The sequence below is a fragment of the Suillus subalutaceus genome (genome assembly GCF_016647625.1).
Source record: "Suillus subalutaceus strain FC151 chromosome Unknown DFJ58scaffold_1, whole genome shotgun sequence".
NCBI classification, from domain to species: domain Eukaryota; kingdom Fungi; phylum Basidiomycota; class Agaricomycetes; order Boletales; family Suillaceae; genus Suillus; species Suillus subalutaceus.
The window spans coordinates 1,274,714-1,298,058 of NW_024540250.1; the positions used below are offsets into that span (position 1 = coordinate 1,274,714).

Consider the following 23,345-nt stretch of genomic DNA (forward strand, 5'->3'; position numbering starts at 1 on the left):
TTGAAACCGGCCCAGACCGGCCCACGCCGCAAAGCGCAGTTCATTATAGGCGTGGGTTGGCTTGGCGCGGCTGACAATCCTTCCAGTGCGACCAACAGCAGTCTTGCATCCTCATCATTCTTTTTTTTGCATTTACCATCCAGTTCTTTTTTGTGTTAATAAAGGTCCCAAGGGACTAGCAACTCTGTAGAGATGATGACGCCGATGCGCTATATCTTGCTTGTCTTGGGTGCTATTGTACGTGTTCATGCCAACAATTTGGCTAGCTTGACAAGAAACAGATTTCAATTCACTACATTCTGAGCTTTACGCATGAAGAATACGGAAAAGCGACATCCATCTCAAATATAGCAGAGCAATGGACTGGTTCGAAGTCAGACCCTCCCTACAAAACACCCGTGCCCGACGAGTACTACAAGCCCGATTCACCCATGGACTTGCAAGACCGCAAAGCGAACGCCACATTCGTCGTGCTCGCACGGAACACTGACGTTATGGGAATCATGAGCAGTATGAAGCAAATGGAGGATAGGTTCAACAGGAAGTTCCAGTATCCTTATGTCTTCCTCAACGACGAGCCCTTTTCGCAGGAATTCAAGGAGTGCGTTTTTACGCTTGAATTATTGAAGCTGCTGACAGGCCACAAAGCCACATACTGGCCTTAACCAATTCTAAAGTGGAATTCGGTCTCATCCCGTCCGACCATTGGCATCAACCATCGTGGGTTGACGAAGACAAAGCAAGCAAATCCCGTGCAGACATGGTTAAGAACAATGTAATTTACGGAGGTGCGTAATCTTACAGTTTCAAGCCTAATGGTGTACATGTAGTCTGACAATTTCCTAGGGAGTGTTCCGTGCGTATGCTAAGCCGTCATCGCTGCTTCTGGCTGACTGCTCCTAGATACCGGAACATGTGTCGCTTTAACTCTGGCGTACGTGATCCTAATGCGTTTTGGCGAGGTCGTCTGACCAGTTCCTAGTTCTTCTACCGGCATGAGCTCTTACAACAGTACCGGTACTATTGGAGAGTTGAGTGAGTAGACGCAACCGAAGGAGACGCGATGTAGTTCGGCTTACTTTATCTTCCGCAATCAGGCCAGACATCAAACTTTTCTGCGACGTGGACTATGATCCCTTTCTCATGATGCAAGACCAAAATAAGGTGTATGGTGAATCAAATGATGCTTTCAATTATACGCTAGTCTCAAATATCAACAGGCTTCACCATATCACTATACGAATACCAATCCACTATCCAGACACTATGGGACGATGTAAAGAGTAAGCGTATTCGGCATTCACTATGATTTCAATCTCACCTTCTTCTAGCTTTTATTACTGCTAATCCTGACCTCGTGGCTCCCGGCAACGCGATGGGATTTCTCTCTGATGATGGAGGAGATACCTACAATCTGTGTCACTGTAGGTTACTACGCATCACACGCTTCCCCGTGCTAATAAAATCACATGGCCAGTCTGGAGCAACTTTGAGATTGCGGATCTTGACTTCTGGCGAGGCGAGGCATATTCCAAATTCTTCGAATACCTTGATGAGAAGGGTGGATTCTACTATGAGGTGAGTCTTGTATTTGCACTCTTCGGAACATAGTTTTATTTGGAATAGCGTTGGGGAGATGCACCAGTCCATAGTATCGGAGCCGCACTGTTCGCAAAGAAGGAGCAGATTCACTTCTTCAATGACATCGGGTATCGACATGAGCCCTTCCAGCACTGTCCACAGGGAAATTTGCACGCAAAAGGAAAATGTTGGTGCGACCCCGGTCAGAATTTCGGCAAGTATCTCCGTGCAAATGTTGGACCACCACTGAAGCTGATTTGTTTAGATTATGAGTGGTATTCATGCCTGAACCGATACGATAAGATATTCTCGTAGACCGAGACATCAGTGCTGTCAGAGCGTATATTCTTAGCAGTGGACAACGTGTTCCTACGACACTAGATATCGCACTCCACGATCTGTATACTCGGGCTTACTCACGATGGGCCGTATTGCACCTAATCAATGATGCGGTGTTTGACTAAGGCTACAGAATGGATTGCGAATAATATCGGTCCTGCAAGATATGAACTTGAAATGCATGACTGCCCCAGTTATCACTCATGGAATTGTAACGATGCGTCTAGTTTTTATTCATTTTTAATTCCAATTTATGTCCTTTGCAGAGTGGTACTCTATGTAGGACAATACATTCTAGTGTAAGGACCCCTAGTGTTCTCATTGCACCTCTGGATTCGCGAATGCCCTGGTGTGAGGCGTACCCCACCAGTCCGCCGTTCCCGCCGGCCGTTTTAGACGCGCAATCCACGAAGAATGAGATGGCTTTTAGTGTTACGTGCAATGGAGACGGCTGTCTGATGAGTCTAGTTTGAGTCAAGGCGGGCTTCATAGAAGACAAGATGATCCATACATACATTCATGTATTACAACTGTCGGTCATAATACACACTTGTTTTGTTTAGGCGCTAGATACCATAGATTGCGGGGAAGAAATTGCAGAGAAGGGAACCAAAGCAAGGAACGTCAATCTTGGGAACCGCTCTTCAAATATCATTTCCACCAACCTCTCGTCTCTCGACAAATACACCCGTCACCCGTATGCCCTCATCATCCCACAGAATCTTACCGAGTACATTCTCGGTGAGAAATTCAAAAGCTATGGTGTGACAGTTCACCGGCCATGCAAAGTTGCCTCCTTGAAGATGAACGAAAATGAAGACAATCTCACTGATGTCACATTCGAAGATGGAAAGACCATCACTGCAAAGTATGTCATCGGCGCAGACGGCGCTCGTTCTGTTGTAAGTCTCATCTCCTGTCACTTGTACTAGTTTTGACTATTTCTTTTTCGCTGACAGGTTCGTCGGATGGCGGGTATCGGTTTCACAGACCCTAAGACTAGTGAGAAGGGTGATAGGATTACCAACCTGGATCAAATGGTCCTTGCGGATGTTGTCTATGAAGGCAAACACAACAATGGCATGGAGTTTTCAGGCACGATGTCGCCCGAGAGCTTCTTCCTTTGCGTACCTTTGCCCAACTCGTTCAATGACTTACTCGCCAAGAACGGGCAGGAAGTCCAGGATCAGATATACCGTATTGGCGCAGGAGTCCCTCTGGTGGATGGAGAGATACCGCATTCACCGAGCAAGGAGTATCTACAGAACCTCGTCGATCGATTCGGACCCACATTCCTCTCATCAGACGCTTCAATCAATCCCAATTCCACACCAGTACGCATCAAGGAAGTTATATGGTCAACTCGGTTCCGCACGCATTCCGCCATCGCTGACAAGACCTTCACTCGGCTTGGTGGAGACGAGCTTCAGGGTGCTACAGTAGGAGCTGATAACATCACCACGAAACACGGTGGCATCATCCTTCTTGTTGGAGATGCGGCGCACATCCACTCTCCCGCCGGCGGCCAGGGGATGAACCTCGGCATCCGTGACGCAGTGTTCCTTGGAGAGGCTCTCGTAAAGCATATAAACGCGTCTGCTTCGCAGCCCTCCAGCGTCGACGCTGATTATATCTTGCGTGAATTTGCAGAGGAGAGGCATAAACGCGCTCTAGAAGTGATTGCATTAACTAAGAACATGCTTTCATTTATGGGGATGCCGGATAAGAAGATATCATGGCTGTTCCCAATCTCGGCTACCACTGCGCGGGACTGGGTGATGTGGCTTGGCTTCAAGTTTAGCTTCATGCAGGCAAAGATGGCGTAGGCGATGAGTGGACTGGGGAGAAGATAGTGAGCATTTTTTGTGGATATAATTCAATCGTGCTCGAACTTTTCACCCTCACCCCTCCATTTTTTTATACGATTGAGGTCATTACTCGATTTTTTTACCTTCTCTTCTCCATTATTTGATATTGCGCGCTCGTACGCCTAGTTCACATTACCTTCACGTGCTCTTAATACTTATTCTTTTTACAAGTGAATGCGTGGTTGGATAAGTTCTGCGGTTGGATAAGTAGTCGTTTATCAGTGACGAATGCATGCTGACAGAGCGAAGCGCAGAATCAGTCTCCCCTAAGTAGGCCAATACAATTCAAGGTACAAGTAACTTGCATATGTACCACATAAAACTTCGACTTCAGACTACTAACAGGTCTAAGTTACTTGGAGTGTTTCGTGGACGTGCTACACACCACTACCAGTCGTGATCGATACACGCACGCCCTCCTGAATCATGACGGGTCCTGCATCGAAGTCGGCTACGAGATTAGCGTGATATTTTCGAACGCTATGGATGAGGCGTGGTCCCACAAACATCTGTACGAGCGCGAAAATACAGCTGGGTTTCCATGGAATAAGAGTGCCATAGAAACGGTGAACCGTAGTCGCATGCAGAGATAGTTCAGCACACCGAGATCGTTGAAGACGAACAACCGAGGTTGAAACAAGAAACGGCAATAAAGCTATCATGTGCGGAATTTCAGCAACACAAGATAACTGCATTGAAAGTGCAAGTTCACCTTGTGAAGCAAACCACGTGAGTTTGTATTAACACCATGAAAGAATCCCTGGTGGTCCTCCCTGTCGATTGTCCGAGTCGCTGCAACTCACGGAAGTACTTTACAGCAATCCGCGCTGTCGAATCAATCGTCGGCCACCAGCTGGGATTATTTGAAACTAGGGTCATATTCGAGGGATGGGAGTGAGGGGGTAGCGAACTTGATGGTGGTGTAACAGGGGCGTTTCTGCTAGATATACCACCACCATCTTGAGCCATAATGTGGATGAATATTCGTTCCTATCTTGATTCACAGCCATAAGCACTGTCATATGAAACGAAGTAGAAACTGTAAGTCCTCGGTTGGATCAAGTGTATGTATGAGAGACTTGATTATGGATCTGCGAGGCGGTGTTACACACGCGGAATACTTGAACAACACGAAGGTTTGAAAAGCCGTGCGCGATGCCAAGTATGTTCTTGCCTGACTTGAAGGAGTTCCGATAGTTAAATTATCGATCTAACACAGGCCTATGCGTGATGTGTTCACCGAAGAAACCTGCTGGCGTCTCAGTGATTATCGGCACTCTCAGTTCGAGTCGCCGGCCTAGGTCTGGGGAGGATAACAGCTCATCCGCTGACAAGGGTCTCCAAATCCAAACAAGGCTCGACGTTAACCTCAGCATGACACCGGAACGCAGAAATAGAAACAGAATAGGTGCAAACACAGCAAACGTTGGACAGAAGACTCGGATTTTCAACACCGTGACAATACCTCCAAGTGTATGCCCTGCAACATTAATGGTTGTCTCATGCCCTTTGCCTCCGAGTCGAACATCGGGGTATAATGTCATAAGGATTGAAAGTAATATCGTAAGGATCTGAGTACTTGCGAATCTGATGGATGCTGATGCAATCCATCATGAGCTCGAGGTTGATAGCCATTTCGCACATCCAAATATATTCAATAACATTAGGAAGTTTCATCAGCTCTACTTCGTTATTATGACAATCGTACATGTTCTGCTATTTCAGAGACTCAACCGGAATCCGCAAGCAGGTTGTGTCAAACCCATCATGTATAAGTGCCTTTGAACCATTAGTAACACATCGTGAATAACTTTCATATGTCGGTACGTTGCTGATCGCGAGACTGACTGCTGACGCCTGAAGCTGGCATGGCCACTGCCAGCTGTGGCATGCCCACTGTTACCAAGGAAGGGAAATGCCAATGAGCTTCCAAGGGGTGCGAACCTTATACAGTGGCCACAAGTAACTTGTCAGTTTTTCCTCTGACTACCATTGATGATCGAAACCGGTCGTCCACATTACTTATCGGAGAAGTAGAATATGTTATCATCTCCACTACCTCGTTGCGGAGTCCGAAACTCCTCAGGAAATCCATTGATCCACACAACTTTAGCATGACTTGTGGACAAGAATGTCCACAGCTGAAGCCGTTAAAGGTCGCACTCCCATACGAACGTGATGTTCCAAGATCACAACACAACACTCAAGACACTTTGTCCACGCCCAACCACCTTCAAGAAATATGTTCCCTAAGACGCCATACCGTCATATCCCCTTCTTCGCGCAAACACCTGCTGGATTCAGGATGTTGAACCCCTCCTTGAAGAACCCTTACTCTCGTCCCTCAGCCAACACCGCCCGTGTAGGTCGTCCACCCATGAAGGCTACTGTTCCAAAGGTCTTCAAGAAGAGCGCGCCCAAGGCTTTCCCCAGTCAAATCGTCCACCCGCGCCGCAAACACTGCCACAAACGCTTCACTTACCATCTCACAGTCACTCGTCCAGGACTCCGTCGCAAAGGCCCCCGGTTCTGCAACCCAGCAAAGCTCAGGCGCGAAAAAAGCAGCGTCGGCTCTCAAGGACCTCGAAAATGTCGCTCTTAAGACTATGCAAGCCGGTGGTATGACCGCCGAAGATCGCATTTTCCTCAAGCAGCTCGAGGACCTCCGCGTCGATCAGCTACGCAGTCACACGCTTGGAGATGCCAGAGAGGTAGTCGCACGCGCTGAAGCGTTGGGTCCGCGGCGTGAGTTGGAGCACGTGGAGCGCGACCGCCAAGCTGCCCTCCGATTGGAGGATAAACCACGGAGGCAGAAGGAAGAGGAGGAGCTGCGCCGTTTGGAGGAGGAACGTCAGCGGCAAGAGGAGGAGAAGCGTAGACAAGAGGAAGCCAGGCGCAGACAAGAAGAAGCTAGGCGTCGTGCAGAGGAACTGGCGCGTCTTCGTGAGCAGCGCGAGCGCGAGCTCCAGGCCAAACGAGAGGCTTTCCGTAAAGCCCAGGAGGAAGCTGAACGTCGCGCCCGTGAGCAAGCAGAGCAGCGCCTTCGCGAAGAAGCTCGACGGCAAGAGAGGCAGCGCCAAGAAGAACTTCTTCGCAACAAAGCTCAAGCGGATCTCGTCGCTTTTTTTCCAGCTCTACGACGCAAAGTGGCAAGAGCTCAAGCTGAGTCAGAAGTTGACTTCAGTCATGCTCTTCGAGATGCCGTGGCCCACCTTTCAGCAAGGCTGCGCATCCCCCGATGATATCTCCCGCCGCAACGTGGAGGAATTCATCTTCCACCCCCTCCGCCCAGGGATGGAGACCAAGTCGCGCAAAGACCGACTGAAGGTAGAAATACTTAGATTCCACCCCGACAAGTTTAACTCGAGCATCGTGCGCAAGTTGCGGGAGTGCGATAGGGAAAAGGCGAGCGAAATCGCGGGAGCACTGGCTAGAATACTGACGAACATGATGACTGAGGAGGTTCAGAAAGAGAAGGATCAATAGGTCAATATATGCTAAAATTCTGCTGTAGTCATTAGCCATTCTAGGGCAATTAGGATATGTCCAATATGCAACTGTATGACTCTATCAAACCATGTTTAACTTTGCAAGCAAGTCCTGGCTCCTTACGGCAATATCAATAACAGCGATTCTACGTGTTCACACTAATAGTACCATACACTAACAAGTAAAAATATTTGAGCAACACACATTTCCTTTCCAATGGCACTCACCTTTCCGCATCCTTCTTGACCACATACGCAAGCAAATCTCATACGCGTTTCAAGTATGCCCACTCATTGGCATAGTATGCGACCAACTTGAAGGAACGATCAGAGACCGCGAACTGAAACCCAAGATGGAAAATGGCCGACTCGGTACGCTCAAGCAAGTTTGTAGACGCCAGAACGTTATCAGGGATAGACAAGATACCCTTGAGCGGACCCTCTTCGGCTTCCTTCATGGCAGTTGTGATGGCCTTGTAAGTTGTGGTACTCTTGAGCTTCACAACAAGGTCGATGCAGGACGCATTGACGACCGGAATACGAAATTCAAGACCACTACAAACATTCAGGGCCAAACCAACAGATCAAAAGGAAATGATGACACACGTGAAGGGATTATCATTCCGACAACCTCCGCTGCTTCAGTGTAGGTTGGAATGATGTTGGCGACGGATTTGATGTCAGTGATGTCCACCGCACGAATACTGGACGTGAAAGCATCTGTTCGATGCCAAATTTGTCATGACGACCTTGGCGATGGGGGCATGGCAATTGATAGTGCTCGAGGCGCTCGAAATGACGGTATACTCTGGTTTGAACTTTGTACGCATCGAGATTGACGCCACAGACAAACATGGGCGCATCAGATAACGCAGTAATGATGACTTTGTTTGGCACCACCCATTAAATGGGCAGCTGCCCTAGTAAGTCATATCGGCATCACAATTTTTGACAGAGCTTACTTGGTGCTCGTGGTGAAAAACCCCTGTTCAAGAGACTTCGTATGTGCAATTTCAAAAATGAGTGGCCTTATTAATAATTGACTCAAACAAATCTTCCGCTTATATAAGCGTTGTACACGCATTCACCACCAACTTGAAGTTTCCTTGCTTTGCTTCTCATCTCTGTTTCCAAACAATGGCGACTCCACCTGCCCGTAAGGCCGTACTAGATCTCTACGCCTCCACCTTGCGGACGGCGAAATCATTCAGTTCATATAATTTTCGCACCTACTTCGTTCAGAGGACGGAGGACACGTTCCGTGGGATGCAAGTATGTTTTGACTCAATAATTCTATCAATAATAGTATCCTGATGTGGAAACAGAGATGAGAAGTATGGTTTCAAACCGGAAAAACGACGGTCGAGTCACGCGTGACCAATCGTTACTGGTCGTGACCCGCCCATCTCCTCCTGGGCCCATGCCATACGAGCCGTCAGCTCAAGGCACCTCCGATCTGGATCCACCGTTGCTCGCTCGCTCAGCCCTCTCTAGCCAACCCCTGGCAACCCCAACCGGTTCTATTGGGGGACTGCAAGAGAAAACAAGAGCGCTAGGCTAGCGCGGAACACTGACACGCCACGCATCACGGAACGGCAAGGGGCGGAAATCGAGGATCGTAGGTGGTTTGCGTTACTCACCGAAGGCATCGTGTTTTGCTGACGGACGGATGTAGTAAAGGAGTGTGCTGTGTGGTTGCAGAATCAATACCACTGGCAGGATTTCGAGGATGGAGTGGTGGGGGAAAAGAGAGCAATGCTCGGAGGGTGAGTCCCATGTTATATGGTGCATGAGTGTGCTGTCAACCTTCCTTTCTTCTGCTCCCCTGAAGTTTGGGCCCTTCCTGCAGATCTCTAAGTGACATCTCTGTTTGGATCCGCTGCGGGAGCGTTGGACCGGTGGGATCAGGGCGATTTGGCGACCAATTGCAACGGTAAGTAACACGACTTCGATCTTGCTTGCCACGCACCTAACTTGAAATAAATCTTGCTAAGGGCCGACAACTCGCAGAGTGCTGCCAATTTTGATATGACGATCGAGTGCCGTTGGGCTGTTGGTGAGTCACTGTTCTCGGAAGAATGTGGGCTCACGATGTTACTGCAGGTGAGACTGTCTTTTTCTGCCAAAGAAACCTCTGGTGGATGGTCAGAACTGCCTGCAAAGCCCAGGGGGCATGAGGGAAAGCAGAGCCTGCCAGACGCGAAAAAGATGGTCCTCATGGGCGCTAAGACGGTTCGCATGTGAGTCATAGGACTGGTCCAGCTCTCTTATCAAGTTTCGCTCTGTTATGTCAACCATGAGGCATCCTTCTACTGTCCCGCATGCTGAGTGTTTGCATTTGCATATCAGAGACCCGCCAAATTGCAAATTGGCCTGGCAACAAAGGGGTCTCAGCCCTCTTCAACTTGGACGTTGACCACTGACAATGGCAACTATCATTGATGCTGTCCAGAGTTTTCCAGGTCTGCATGGCCTGCTCATGCCTGCTACTGTCAGCAGTCCTGAAATGGACGACATCACCGAGGACTTCACTGCGGAACAAGAGACTATGCTCGCTGAACCACGCAAGAGCAACATGAACATCACGTCCACTACTTCAGAGTCGCGTCACGCAGTTGGCGCCAGCTCGATCAATACGACATTGCAGTCCACGCTGATGGAGGCCTCAAAGGGTGTCACGGAGGGCACCAATGCCGAATATAAGAGGTGCGGGAGGTTCTTTCTTGTTAACGGCCAAAGTGGCACTCATCCTTGACAGGCTGATGAACTCGTGTGTGTCCTTTCTCAGAGGCCTCCATCTCTTGGGGCCGAGCGAAGATTTTTTCAGCAAAAAGCCACGGTCTGATACACCGTGGTTGATCGTGGCCTGGATCATGAGTGCGTGAGTGGTATGGTTCCATCCAGTATGACCAATTGCTGATGGTCAACGTGTTTCTGCGGCAGGTGTGACTCAATCAACCTCGATGGCACACCCAAGCCATCTCATGTCGAGCGGGGCACCTATGGGCATGCACAGAAGATGTGGGCGTCCATGACATACGCATTTGGGAGGCTTAGTGGTCTAGGCAATCTGACATGGCACGAGTCGGATATTGGAGGTGGGCTGATGGTTGGAAACCCTTCCATTTCCATCGAGGTATCATCCTACATGTGCTCGCTCCGCAGGCGCAAGGTAGTATTGTTCTTCTCCCTTTGCCCGCATGATTCACCTTCTCTTCTTCATAGGTGCAAGCGGGCGAGGTTGCAAACAGTGCCCGGGCTATTACCTCGGTGAGTTTTTGGGTGCCCCCAGCTCTGAAATTGACTGATTAGCGAAATTGACAGGAAATATTGCTAAAACTGTATCATTACAACCACCTCCCCGAAAATTGGACCATTTGTGCCTACCAGCCTGGCGAGCGCGTGCATGGTGGCTCTGGTAATGACCTGAGTCAATGGGGTGGTGGGCGTGTATGGCGGCTTCTGTCAGCTGCCTATACTGTGGCATTCATATGCATGCTTCGTTTTGACGAGGTTCTGAAGATACAGGTACACTGATCTTCGCGTGCACGATACCCAGATAGTGCTACACCTTCCCTTCCGCAAAACTCATCAAAATGGCGGTATGTGACTCCACTCTTGACCGTGAACTATTGACTCATGCATGTGCCCACTTGCCTAGACATCAAACCGTTTCACCTCTGGCCCTTTTCATCGTCTGAGGCACACCTCTGCCCAGTGAGAGCACTTGCTGCCTGGCTGAAGGAGTCGAAAGTCACGTCGGGCTACCTCTTTCGAAAGATTGCTTCAGGTGACCGAATCTCAGAGGCCAATAGTCACCTCAGGCATTACTTCTCAGTATCAATATAGACCTTTGAGGTAGGGTTTTTATGTTGTGGGAAACTTACCTCTGAGGTGCGCCCTCCCACCGTTCTATTAATAACATGCCTCGTTCATTTCATCCAGCACCTCCTGGCGTGGCTCCCGTGGCGCTCGTGCTGCCTGAAACTACCCTCCTCTCGTTATTGCACACCTCCAGCGATCCTCGCTCGCCTCGAGCGGGGTGATCTCTATATGCTCTCGGGGCTCTCACGTCACAGGAATCAGAGCCTCTGATGTCTATATTGTCGCTAAGTTTGAGGAGTTAGTGAGTCATAATTTTCCCTCGCACTCTCCCTTTCACCATGGTCTCAATCAGTGCTCACGCTCCTACTCGTGGAGCTCAATGTGTGTCGTCTGGACTAGGCCACCACTTCGTCAGCCCGAAGAAACCCAGAGACAAGAAAAAAACTCAGAAACATGTCGAGTTACCTGGCGCCCAAGCCAAACACCGTCAACTGCTAGTTCGTATGCAGCAACTGATGAACCCTGAGCCTCAACAGAGTGAAGTTCCCACTGTAGATGCAGTTGAAACTGTCTCTGACACCAGCCAGACTGACGCTTTTGCCGAAATCCCTGATCCAGACTTTGAAATCCCATCAGAACCTCCTTCCGACATACTTGGAGAGAAATCTCCAGTCAAACGCCGCATTTTGCCTGACAAGGCTACGGATTTGTCGTATAGCAGCTGGAAAACGCTAATACCCTTCCTTATCGAACCTCATCTCAAATATTCGGCACAAACGCTAGCAACAGCACTGGAGATCACCCCCAGGGTTATCTCTGCATGTGCAACGCTTTTGTGCCCTCAAAAGCGAACATCAATCGTGTGTTTATTCTTTGACAGTAGGTTTCTTATCTACGACTTAACACCATGTTGACCGATGAACACCGTTCAGGATTTACGTCTATTGATGTCCTCAGTTGTAGATGTTCCATGCTTCCCCAAGTCCTCCTTCACCATGGTCTATTTCCAACCGCTCCCTCACAACCTCGTATGGCTGTCTCAATCGAACTTCTGTCATTCTATCGGGCACTTTTCAAACGGTCCTGTGATGCCATCAATGCCTTAGCGTCGGCTCTAAAAACGCACTACTCTCGCAGAGGTTTCGTCATGACAGACACCCGAGTAAGTTATTCATGATGCAGCATATGTTTAAACTGATTAGTTGCACTAGGGGGAAATTATTCAGGATCCTTTTCATTGAGGCCTGGGCTATGCCGTACAATGGTACGACATTCTTCAAGTCCAAATCGAACGTCAAGTCGAAGAAGCCCTGCAGAATAGCCGTGACCGGGTGGTGACCCTTCGTCCTCAAACAGAGGATCACGTCTCAACCTCGTCACCTCTGTCTACCCTATGTAGAGGCCGCTGCGCACCCATACTTATTCAACGGTGTCCTGCATGTTTCGGAGGGACAATGTTCGGGAAACCTACTGCTGACGGAGGAGACATTCACACTGCCACAGATGGCAACTTCCACCACTGCCATCGGCGTGCGGCAGGGGATTGCCCCCGCTTTTACGACCCCACTTATTTCATTCCAAAGCAGTTTGTTGATGATGTCGGCTGCCGCATAGAGGCTCAACGTAAGAGGCCTGCCAAGTCGGCTGTACCCCTCGTTCCTGATGAGGCTATCGACCAATGTGAAACTGCATATGAAGCAGCCGATGGGAAAAAACAGAAGGCGGCAATGGATAGCTTTGATGATACTGGCATCATGGCACTCATACAGTGGCTCAAAAAACTGTCCGCATGTTTTGACATTTTTCACTATCTATGATATTGTGTGAGAATGAACAAATTCCTCAAGGACATACTTATACCACATTGTAGTATGGCTTCAGGGCTTTTATTTGAGCCCCACACCGTGGGAATCGGCGGAGATATGGTGGAGATATAAGGCTTATAAATGATGACTCATGTGGACAGTTTTTGAGTGTATATTAAAACTATATAAATCATTATTTATGACACCATAAAAATCATGCCACTATTATATAAATTATAAAGTGGTGTCATTATGTTATTTTATGACTATATCTAACTATATAAACCAGAATATCTCATGTATCATAGTCATAATCACCATGAAAGCCATCTCCTCTGCTCAAAGAGATAATATCCTCTCTCTGTCTTATGCTGGCCTCTCTGCTCGCCAAATTTCCTCTAGAACTGGAATATGCAAGTCCACTGTGGCCAAGTTCATCAAAGAAAGCCACCCAGACAAGGAAACTCTTGTGGAGGACGTCCATCCAAGCTTACCTCTACTGACAAAAGGGCTATATCCAACATATCACTACAGGAAAGGCTGATAATGCTGTCCAAGCCACCCATTATATCAATTCCACCATCACTACCCCTGTCTCTTCACAAACTGTGAGGAATGTTCTCAAGGCAGCTCATCTCAAGGCAGTAACAAAGAAGAAAAAGCCTCTTCTCTCCATCAAACATAGGCAGAGAAGACTAGGACCTTTGCCTTAGCTCATCAACACTGGACTGTAGAGGACTGGCAGCATGTTATATGGTCAGATGAGACCAAATCAATAGATTGGGTCAGATGGGAAGGTGTATGTATGGAAAAGAAGGGAGATGGCCTAACAGACAGAGTAGGTTAATGGGACTGTCAAGTTGGAGGAGGTTCTTTAATGGTATGGGGCTGTATGGGATGGAATGGTGTGGGAATGCTTGCTGAGGTTGAGGGGAAGATGAATGCTGAGCAGTATGTGGACATTTTAAATGACCACTTGCTGCCTAGCTTGGCAGAATCAGGGATTGATGAAGAAGATATCATTTTCCAACAGGATAATGATCCCAAGCACACATCCAGAAGAGCTAGGGAATGGTTTGAAGAACATAACATCAATGTTCTTGACTGGCCAGCACAGTCTCCTGATGTCAATGTCATTGAACATCTCTGGGGAACACTCAAGAAAAAGCTTCAAGCCTATGAAAACCCCCCTAAAGGAGTATGGGAGCTTTGGGAGAGAGTAGCAGTGGAATGGGGGAAGATCACAGCTGAGGATTGCCAGAAATTAATTGAGAGTATGCCTAAAGGATAGAGGCAGTAATTAAAGCCAAGGGAGGTCATACAAAATACTAGAATACCTGGTTATGTACTGTAAATACTTGAGTCAAAAAACTGTCCGCATGAGTCACCATTTTGTGAGCTTGTATCTCCACCTAACTCCCACCGATTTCCCACGGTGTGTAGGGCCTTCAAATGGAAAGCCCCTGAAGCCATTACTACAATGTAGATATAAGGCATGTTTTTGGAGGCATTTGTTTGTTTTTCTCACACAATATTATAGATAGATAGTGAAAAAATGCCAAAACATACGACGGTTTTTTGAGCCACTGTATGTCGTCATGATATCCCTTCTTTTTTTTCTAACATCGACTCTCCCAGGAGCACAGCAGAAATATTCGGTGGCCCCTCCTGGAACATTTTGTTCTCATTGATCCAATCTTATGCTACGGTTGTTAGCTTTGTATGATGGTCGGGGTGTCCTTGCGCGATCCCTTAGCAAGGTAAGTTCATCTGGTCTCCATTTAGTTCATCCACTCATCATCTTTAGTATGACATTCTCCCTCGCAGTATTGTCTCACGTTTGCGCTTTGCCACCACTGCATGCATGCCTATGGGGCACGAGGGGGAATGCAGCTAGTGTACAACCCACACATGTGCGTTGGGCTGGGTCTTTCAGATGGAGAAGGAACCGAGAGGCTGTGGTCTCGGCTTGGTGCGCCTAATTGGTGTTGAGAGGTCGTCATCGGTACGCCTTCTTAATTCTTGTCATTGATTTCAAGTCTTATTGCATAACGTCAGTGTCAGCACGTCTCTGGCTCATCGGACCGTCAGGCCGCAGCTATAGGATCCGAAATGCAAGCTGACTTAGGTGATTGGATTCAACGACGCCTCAAGCGTGGTGTTAATGACCAGGGAACTGCTTGCCCAAGACGTCCTCGATCAATGCGAACTTTTCTGTCGACGATCTTGAGTCAGAGTGGTCTCAGCAACGAAGCTCGCAGCTCTCAGTCCACGCACATAAGTGTTTTTAGTTGATATTGAGTACAATCGAGTTACATTTGTTCTTAGACGCCCCTGCTCGCCTTAAAAAGGAGTTAGACACTGTATGACCTACAGGCTGACCTCAATACCTCCGATACAGCACTACAATCCACCAGGCTCATGCTCGAGAAAGGCACAGCCTCACAAGACACTCTCGAGGCTCTTCGAGGCTCTTGAGAGAGGCCACGATTGTCTTATGGCCAAAGTCGAAGTTTTATATGCATCCCTCATATTCACGACCAATTCCCTGAACTAGAAGGCATCAATTTGGACTTCGTTCGGCTTCTTCTGATGGCGCGTTGACTTGAAGATGAACATCCACAAACGGGCAATCGCAAGCTTTTTCGAGTGGGATAAACTTGACCGTTGCAGTTGGCGGTGCTCAGCAGGCGTTAGGTAAATCATTCATACCTGTGATGTTGCTATCAACCTGATAGTCGTTTAGGTACTAAACTACATCAACAAACCTGCAAAGCTATTGTGAAGCGCACAACCCGCTCTGTTGACAGCACTCAGGAAGTTTAATGCTTATTGTGAGCGCTTAGAAGTGTTATATGACCCTTCTTGGGGGATTCCTTTACCTAATCCTCTCCCGACCAAGCTTGCAGAGCTGCATAGTGATCCCAGTCTAATGGAAGACGTGTGGATTACACCATCGACAGGACAAGTTCCTCGGTGGTTGGAAGATGCTGATGGTCAGAGACGGCATCCGCGCACTTCTGAAACGAGAGCGCTGCCGAGAAGAACAGAAGCGACTTGGTATTGAGGCCGACAATCTATGTCATTTCTTTGGGGAAGAACTTGCTGCACTCGAGCTTGCACTCCGCACACCAGGATGTAAGTTTCTTATATTGTATGAATTGTTTTAATACATAGACAGGTGAACTTATATCTGTCTTGCTGAGGGCAGCGCCGCAATCAATTACTCAGACTTCAAATGCGCTGGGCGAACCCATTAGCCTCTTCGCTTCGCTTCACATCCCGTGCTAAGGATGCACTGGAGATTGCCATCACCCTTTCAGGTGGTGTCCAATCACCAAACGTGCACTGGCTCAGCACTACGTTACTGGAAGTACCTGATCCTGAGGGAGAACTCAGTGATATCGAGTTTGCTGAGCCTCTTGACCTACCAGTAGTTGAATTTGAACATGCCGCTCTCGCTGACGTTATAGAGGATGATTTGGGTCGAGAGGAGGATCGAGACTTTGATTCAATGGATCATGTCATAACGCTCATGCTGTCATCTTGTGGGAGGCTCCCGAGGTGCACCAGTCCTTTAGGAATCATTTGAATGTTAACTAGGTTTTAGTCTGTGCTGATAGATGACTCCTACGTCCCACGTAAGGAGGAGCATGTCATTGTTTCAGGGACAGTTACCGGAAGAGAACTACCTTCACGAGATGGATACCCTCATCAAATTTTCGAGCCGAAGGACATCGCCTTGCTTACCTCACCCACAGCATTCCTTAATGATACTTGTATCAATGGGTGCGCTGTTTTGCTATTTTCAGAACTGAAAAGTGTCGCCACTAGTCATTGCGCTTTGTTAACCACCCACGACCTCCCTCGCATTCGATATAACGCATCAGACGACATTCTATGGTGTAATGTATCATACACGCGTTACTGGGAGAAAGATGTCTGGATTCTTCCTATCCATCGTCCCTCCAATATCGGCCATTGGGTGCTGTGCATTATCCGCTTCTCCAGCAAGAATTACACCTCTTTGATAGTCTGGCCGAAAAAAAAAAACCTTGGAAAAACGATGTTAAGGTAAGTTTTTACTTGTGTCGACGATTTCACGCCAGGCTTATGTACTCCAAGGATGTCATGAAGCTGATTGCTCGTCTCCTTGCTATTGCGCGCCAATGACATCATCACGTCACAACTGAACTTGACGGATGGACAGCACGACCATTGAAAGTAAGTAATACTTTGAGTCTTTGGGTACACGCATCTAAACTATCTTCTGAGATCACGCCTGTCCAGACCAATGGTTATGACTGTGGAGTATGGGTATTGGCAGCAATTGCTGCTGTCTTATGAGGACATCAGTAACAGGACTCTGCGAGGATGATATGCACCACCGACGGCATTATCTACGAGCTCTCGTTCTTTCTTGTACCGTGCCTCTAGATCAATCAATATACATAGATATCTACTTGTATGGATTCAGTCCACGAATTATTAAGTCTGCCTCCCGACAATAGTTGAAGATTTTCCTTGCCTGCCACTGCACATAACACCCCGCCATCACCCTATGTCTTTTCGCAACCCTGCATGTGCGATACATACTCATTAAGCTCGTTCCATTTACCCAACAATGTCCTTTCTGCCGCCTGAATGTCCTGCAGGATGACTTCCGCATTCGCTGTTGCAAATATTTGAGCATAACGTGCGCAGGGTCTCTTTCTCCAAACGATACTGTCTGCCATGCATGACGTCCGCAAGATTGTGAGTGAAGCGATCTTCATCTGGTGAGTTTGGAGGAGGAGGGGAATCGTATGGTGGTGGTTTTCTCCCACTGGAGTACATCGGACTCGTTGATCAACTCCGATCCGGAGCACGCTTGATGAAACAGAGACAAGTCAGGGAGGGGAAGCGCTGCCAGTGTGATGAGAGACTGAGGGAGTGGTTTAGCATTGCTGAGGGATCCAGTAGTCCTCTTCTGTCCACGGAGTTTGGCCTTAGCACGAGCATTTTGGAATCTGTCGAGCAGCCTTTCCCCTGCAGTTTGTTAAACAATCAGCACAGAAGATAAGTAGAGGGAGTCACCGTTCTGTCCTTGAGTATGAAGCTTTCTGTTGCGTGTAAGGCAGCGTTCTTCTCCTCCAGTGTGGAAGTATTTAGCTCTGCGACCCATTGATGTTCAGTGTGATAAAGCAATGTGAAGTACTTACAGCATTGCACATTAAACACTACTGGTGGTAGTGCAGGTCTTCCACCGCCCATACTCTTGGTTTGCCTATACCACGATGACGGGCACTCCGAGGGAGACATCTGAGCTCATTTCAAATGATGTTGGAGGCACTACAAGGTGTTGTATTTGACTTGCAATCGTAGCACGAACTGTTTCCGCAATGTGATTGGTTGTGTTTACTCCCAGAGGCTCTGGAGGTTCAATCTTGTACTACGCCTCAACACTTCACCCTTAACATCCGAGTCACCCTCGTGGAGCCTCCTAAGCGTCAGTATTGCCTTCATTACAGCATGTGCCACTGTGTTGGTCAATTCTTCCGATGGCATCGCTTTCTTTCATATGCTAAACCAAAGTAAGTAGTATATACGTTTATGATTGTGATTGGTTGTAAATTTCCTACTCGCCTCCTGCTGCAGACCATCCAGATCCTCTACACCGAAACTCATCGTGGTACCTCACCATCCTGAGCCATCATCTGCAAGCCTCCTAACGTCACAGCATAGCAAGTGCGACCCTCTATTACAGCATAGCTGCGTCCCGATTTCAAATGTCCGCTGCTAATATTCTGACTTTAGTATAGCCGCATGCATCTCAATGGAATCATTCCATGCATGCAGGATTTTAAACTCCTTGCGATGAACTCAAAATATGCGCCCTTAAGGTCGAGGTAGGCTCTGTTTCCCCCCCCCCTTCACCTTCTTCAAAAATTGACTGTCTCTTAAGGCTAGATCATACACATCTGCTCTGACAACATCACTCGCTTCTGAAATTTTTCTCTTGTGGTACATTGCTCTCTTGGTTGTTCGGTTTTTCTGGCTAACACTCACTCGTTCAGCATTCTCGCCCTTGTCTGCTCTGGTCGAGGTAGGCTCTGTTTTCCCCCCCTTCACCTTCTTCAAAAATTGACCGTCTCTTAAGGCTAGATCATACACATCTGCTCCGACATCACTCGCTTCTGATATTTTTCTTTTTGTGGTACGTTGCTCTCTTGGTGGTTCAGTTTTTTTTCTGGCTAACACTCACTCGTTCAGCATTCTCGCCCTTGCCTGCTCTCGATTTTCGCCGTCAAATATTAATAATTTCATTATCTTGGTACGTTTGCAACCTCGCAGCGCATCTGACAGTCTCTGACAATCCCACAGCTATGACTCATACATTCGGTGAATACCCATACCCCCTCGAACCAGGAGCCCCACCCCCTCAATCTATGCATCTTCCTCCTGGCGGAGATTACATTCAGGAGCAGTATGGTGGCGGGCGTCGTCCCAAAACGCCTTCGGTGGAGTTAACTCCAACCAGACTATGGAGTAGGATCAAGGCTACGCAGCGCGATGTCGGCATTGTCAAAGAGGCTGCCATCCGGCGTCAGGAAAACTCGTTCCCACCTGACGCTCTAACCGTTACTTCAGCACCTGGTAATGGTATCATGGGAGGTGATGTGTCATCTGCTCAGGCTCGTCACCCATCACCACATCTCCACGATCCCAACCGTCCCCATCCTGCAGCTCTACAGGATATGTTTTACAATACTATGGATGCACAACCGAGTGGATGGTTGCCACAGCACTCAAATTTTGAACAGATGGATGATGCATCGTTCACGGCACTGCTCATGGAGACACAGGGACAGTTTATGTCTTCTGATGCCGGCCCGAGTTTCACCAGCCAGGCTTCCTCCTCGCATGCGCCCTCTCATGAGCCTCCGGCCCCTCCAGAGCCTCCAGTACCTCCAGCACCTCAGGGTGCTGAAGGATGCTCTCATCAAATCGAACCTATGACTACCAATGTCATTCCACCAACACCACTGAAGGATGTTGGCAGCAGTTACAGCCTTTCCGACCCTCCTCATCATCCCTCCCCACATGAACGTGGTGCTTCCGTTGATGCAGGAAACATCAACGACCTGTTCTCTGATCCTCAGGACAGCAAAGACGCACCTTCCTCGACGTCAGACCAGCCATTTGTTCCCGGACGGAAGTCTGCCAACAACAATGCGATCCTCGAAGCTGCTTTCATCGAAATCAAGCAATCATTCCTTGAGCTCTCTCGGTCAACATCAATTCCAGTGCAGCAAGTCATCAACTGGTTCTTGAAAAGTCGAGGTCGGACGACAGTCAGCACTAACTTCTGGAACATATATGCTCGCAGTTACTTCAAGGATCACACAGAGCAAGAACTTGCACGTGTTGGGTATAAGGTTCCTGCAGACGGAGGCTCTCCGGGTAAGTTACTATCATATTTGTTGATGTCGTACTTACAGTTCCGTGGATGTTAGGTATGTCGATTCGGACAAAATGTTATGACCTCTTCAAAGAGGCCTTTCCAGACACATACAAAGACATTCTGTCTGTCCACGATGAAGTGAAAATGCTATCTGCTTCCCCTCAAACTGTCTCTCAACGCGCACAAGAGTTTCAAAAATACTATCGAAGGATGTTTAGTATTGTAAGTATACTTCCTTCATGCCTCACTGCTTGTTGTGCCCTGACTGTCTTCGTTATAGGCTGATACCGCTGCTGCTAAATTCGGCTTTGAGACCGCAATGGTTGTCTGTGGCAAAATCGTCAATCAAGACGCCTCCCTCGGTCAAGTTCATACTACACCAGGCGCCACAGAGGTAAGTATCTTGGGGGTGGTATTCAATACTGAGATGATCGCTCATTCTGGTCTGGTAGTTCTGGAGTACACGATGCCGAGCTGATGATGACACTATCATCGGTCACCTCAAAGCTCATGTCTAGTAAGTCTCAACCAGTGTCTTACTATCTCTTTCTGATTCAACTTCGAAATAGCAATAAAACCTCACTGGCAGTAGTTGATGATGCCTTCAACGACTTGCCTGAAGATGATGAAGAAGCCGCTTCTCGGGATGCTGACTCGATTCCTTCCACCGAAGTCGAGGGTCGCGATGAATCTCTCGGTGGCTCAAGAAAGCAATCGCGACACAAGTCAGTAAGTAGCTATTCAAGTTGTTCTTCAGTTCAGCCTGACATGCTCATATAGCTAAACTTGGTGGGAAGTTTGCATCCGACAAGAATTTCCCCTGGAAAACGATGCCCAGTGCCTTAGCCTCTGGCGGCCTGAACATAGAAGGGTATCCCGCCCACAAGTGTCTCATGCCGGGTGAATCCCATGATCCGACGTCGAAGAATAACAAGGGGATAGGTGTATTGACGTTCAAAGAGGTTGCAGCGCTTGTTGATGCTTTCAAGGCTGGCACCATGCGGGTGGTCAAGTCTTCCAATACACCCAGTAAGTTTTGTCTCTATTTAGTAGTCTAATTCTAATCAATTTCTGTAGTAGCATCATTGATCGAATCAACAGAGCCGGTTATCATCGGAGAGGCTCCTCCTTCCACTTGGGAGCACACATCTGCTCGTCGCATGTTTGCTGATCGGCATACAGACTATGGTGGCCCAGAACGTGTGGGGACAAGTGTTGCACAGACCAGAGTCAAGAAGGGAAAGAATAGAGCTCGTGATCCCGAGGATGGAGAGGCTGTCATGTCTCCCCCGCCTGTCATGTCTCCTCCCCTGCTCGTCCCTTTAAGGTTGTCGCCAAGCCTGTTTCTTTCAAGCCCCTCGCCCCTCCTCCTGCTCGTCCCTTTCGGGTTGTTGCTAAGCCAACTGCGCCAATGGCTCCCAAGGCTGCTGCGCAGGAGGTCATTGAACTCACTTCAACTTCGGAGGGCTCAAGGGATGTGACAGCGGAGGTGGACACTGAATACGAAGACGATTTACGCGGGAAGAAACGGAAATTGAAGTCAGGAGGTTCTTCTCGGGTGTCCAAGAAGCGTGTGTCTGCAGAGGTTGTCATGGAACTGAAGAAGGAAGGTGTGCGTTCCAAGGCGAAGCCATCACCATCCGATGCCTCTGTATTGAAAGGGGGGCCGCTGTCACCATTAACTGTGGGGTCGTCTTCTGTTGACGAAGAGCACTCGTCTGGCTATGAAGGTTTGTGCTACATACATCATTTGTCTTTACTCACTAACCATCTTATTCAGCTGCCCAGCCTGTTCAACCTGCAGCTCGCATCCGGGACGGTCCTCCCAACGTACAGCCGAGATCCAAGGGTACGTAGTATATACATTTTGGTATCTACAGTATTGTTAACTTACTTATTTGCAGCACTCCCCAAACCAAAACGCGTAACAAAGGCATCCCGGGCAGCCATGCGCCGCGTACACCAGATGATGTATGCTGGTCGATTCGGAAGAGGAGGATGCTCCAGGTCAAAAGGACTCAAAGGCAACAACAGATGCTGGAAAAGGTGGTGTCGTGCTTGCAGACCCTCAGCCTGAGCCCACAGCTCAGCCAGCAAACCCCACCCCAATTGAACTGCCAGCTACTATGGTCACCCCATTTTCGCCACCAGAAGTCATGCCCAGTGTGGCTTCACAACACGAGGGCTCTGAGCAACCCCCAACCCTCAAATAGTACACTCCAGACCACGTCTTCCCTTCAATACCTAGCAATGACGAGAATGGAAGGCCCCAAGCTCAATCCATGGACCGTCCATCTTCACATCCTGCTGGGGAGAGGTCCCTTCCGCAACCTGAGCCTCTTCACACTGATCCTCATATTGAGGTGGTCAACCGCTATGCCCATTCTCCATTGCTTCAACGCGATGCTCCCATCACACGCAAGGCTCCTTCACACATGCACAAGCTCCCCAGATATCCTCGTGAGCCTTCTGTGCCGTTACGTGGGCCTCTGCTTCACCCTCGCGAGGCTTCTGTGCCGTCACTGCGACCATCTGCATCATTCTCGAGAGCCTTCTGTGCCGTTGCGAGAGCCTATGCTCCATCCTCGAGAGCCTTCTGTGCAATTACGTGGACCTCTGCTTCACCCTCGCGAGGCTTCTGTGCCATTGCGCTGATCATCTGCATCATTCTCATGATCCCTCAGTACACTCTCAGGAGGGACCGTCCTACCCACACGATGCCAGGTCACTATCGTGAGGCGCACGACTCACTTTATGATGGAACAATACCATTCGCACCCATCCCCATCCTACTAGCAGCCTCAATCCCCACGGCCTTTTCACTGCGCCCGTAATCTTGAAGAAGCTCGGTATGCTCGTCACGGTGTACCTATGGGATACAACCATTATCCTCCTCGTTACGACTCACCTGGTGAAGGTTACGATGACCGCTATGATGACCGCAGGCATCCATCAGACCTCTACTATCAAGGCATGCGCGGTCAGGATGGGAGGT

General features: G+C 48.6%; 12 protein-coding genes across 12 annotated transcripts; 11 read left to right on the forward strand and 1 right to left on the reverse strand.

The window, feature by feature from the left end:
• Positions 1-42: 42 nt before the first annotated feature.
• Positions 43-2,035, forward strand: DFJ58DRAFT_753905 (glycosyltransferase family 15 protein). Its single transcript, XM_041387958.1, has 12 exons — positions 43-237; positions 282-601; positions 649-788; positions 847-856; positions 904-934; positions 983-1,035; positions 1,098-1,171; positions 1,221-1,283; positions 1,332-1,424; positions 1,478-1,578; positions 1,627-1,795; positions 1,847-2,035. Exons 1-12 carry the CDS (start codon positions 193-195, stop codon positions 1,894-1,896), a joined length of 1,149 nt encoding a protein of 382 aa, XP_041251544.1. The 5' UTR covers positions 43-192; the 3' UTR covers positions 1,897-2,035.
• A 622-nt stretch (positions 2,036-2,657) lies between these two features.
• On the forward strand, positions 2,658-4,036 carry DFJ58DRAFT_753909 (uncharacterized protein). The gene is made up of 2 exons (XM_041387959.1): positions 2,658-2,822; positions 2,880-4,036. Exons 1-2 carry the CDS (start codon positions 2,724-2,726, stop codon positions 3,744-3,746), a joined length of 966 nt encoding a protein of 321 aa, XP_041251545.1. The 5' UTR covers positions 2,658-2,723; the 3' UTR covers positions 3,747-4,036.
• A 2,358-nt stretch (positions 4,037-6,394) lies between these two features.
• Positions 6,395-7,274, forward strand: DFJ58DRAFT_712690 (uncharacterized protein; the record flags this gene model as incomplete). Its single annotated transcript, XM_041383882.1, has 2 exons — positions 6,395-6,904; positions 6,936-7,274. 2 exons carry the CDS (start codon positions 6,395-6,397, stop codon positions 7,272-7,274), a joined length of 849 nt encoding a protein of 282 aa, XP_041251546.1.
• A 268-nt stretch (positions 7,275-7,542) lies between these two features.
• Positions 7,543-8,131, reverse strand: DFJ58DRAFT_720822 (uncharacterized protein; the record flags this gene model as incomplete). The annotated part of the gene is made up of 2 exons (XM_041384738.1): positions 7,543-7,831; positions 7,905-8,131. 2 exons carry the CDS (start codon positions 8,129-8,131, stop codon positions 7,543-7,545), a joined length of 516 nt encoding a protein of 171 aa, XP_041251547.1.
• A 204-nt stretch (positions 8,132-8,335) lies between these two features.
• Positions 8,336-8,791, forward strand: DFJ58DRAFT_16691 (uncharacterized protein; the record flags this gene model as incomplete). Its single annotated transcript, XM_041378984.1, has 2 exons — positions 8,336-8,548; positions 8,602-8,791. Coding segments are annotated over 2 exons (219 nt in total), but the record flags the coding sequence as incomplete, so codon positions are not given.
• Positions 8,792-9,898, forward strand: DFJ58DRAFT_16692 (uncharacterized protein). The gene is made up of 5 exons (XM_041378985.1): positions 8,792-8,894; positions 8,952-9,042; positions 9,108-9,209; positions 9,271-9,516; positions 9,729-9,898. Exons 2-5 carry the CDS (start codon positions 9,032-9,034, stop codon positions 9,853-9,855), a joined length of 486 nt encoding a protein of 161 aa, XP_041251549.1. The 5' UTR covers positions 8,792-8,894; positions 8,952-9,031; the 3' UTR covers positions 9,856-9,898.
• Positions 9,899-10,038: 140 nt separating this feature from the next.
• Positions 10,039-10,813, forward strand: DFJ58DRAFT_648605 (uncharacterized protein; the record flags this gene model as incomplete). The annotated part of the gene is made up of 4 exons (XM_041381481.1): positions 10,039-10,157; positions 10,220-10,451; positions 10,502-10,546; positions 10,601-10,813. The coding sequence occupies 4 exons, from the start codon at positions 10,039-10,041 to the stop codon at positions 10,811-10,813; spliced, it is 609 nt and encodes a 202-aa protein (XP_041251550.1).
• A 10-nt stretch (positions 10,814-10,823) lies between these two features.
• Positions 10,824-11,125, forward strand: DFJ58DRAFT_648563 (uncharacterized protein; the record flags this gene model as incomplete). The annotated part of the gene is made up of 2 exons (XM_041381478.1): positions 10,824-10,878; positions 10,938-11,125. Coding segments are annotated over 2 exons (243 nt in total), but the record flags the coding sequence as incomplete, so codon positions are not given.
• A 314-nt stretch (positions 11,126-11,439) lies between these two features.
• On the forward strand, positions 11,440-12,342 carry DFJ58DRAFT_720825 (uncharacterized protein; the record flags this gene model as incomplete). Its single annotated transcript, XM_041384739.1, has 3 exons — positions 11,440-11,980; positions 12,034-12,263; positions 12,313-12,342. The coding sequence occupies 3 exons, from the start codon at positions 11,440-11,442 to the stop codon at positions 12,340-12,342; spliced, it is 801 nt and encodes a 266-aa protein (XP_041251552.1).
• Positions 12,343-12,555: 213 nt separating this feature from the next.
• DFJ58DRAFT_720826 (uncharacterized protein) lies at positions 12,556-12,918 on the forward strand (the record flags this gene model as incomplete). The annotated part of the gene is made up of 1 exon (XM_041384740.1): positions 12,556-12,918. One exon carries the CDS (start codon positions 12,556-12,558, stop codon positions 12,916-12,918), a length of 363 nt encoding a protein of 120 aa, XP_041251553.1.
• Positions 12,919-20,093: 7,175 nt separating this feature from the next.
• Positions 20,094-20,563, forward strand: DFJ58DRAFT_644314 (uncharacterized protein; the record flags this gene model as incomplete). The annotated part of the gene is made up of 2 exons (XM_041381397.1): positions 20,094-20,349; positions 20,403-20,563. Coding segments are annotated over 2 exons (417 nt in total), but the record flags the coding sequence as incomplete, so codon positions are not given.
• An 863-nt stretch (positions 20,564-21,426) lies between these two features.
• Positions 21,427-21,603, forward strand: DFJ58DRAFT_620420 (uncharacterized protein; the record flags this gene model as incomplete). The annotated part of the gene is made up of 1 exon (XM_041381029.1): positions 21,427-21,603. A coding segment is annotated over one exon (177 nt), but the record flags the coding sequence as incomplete, so codon positions are not given.
• Between the last annotated feature and the right edge of the window lie 1,742 nt (positions 21,604-23,345).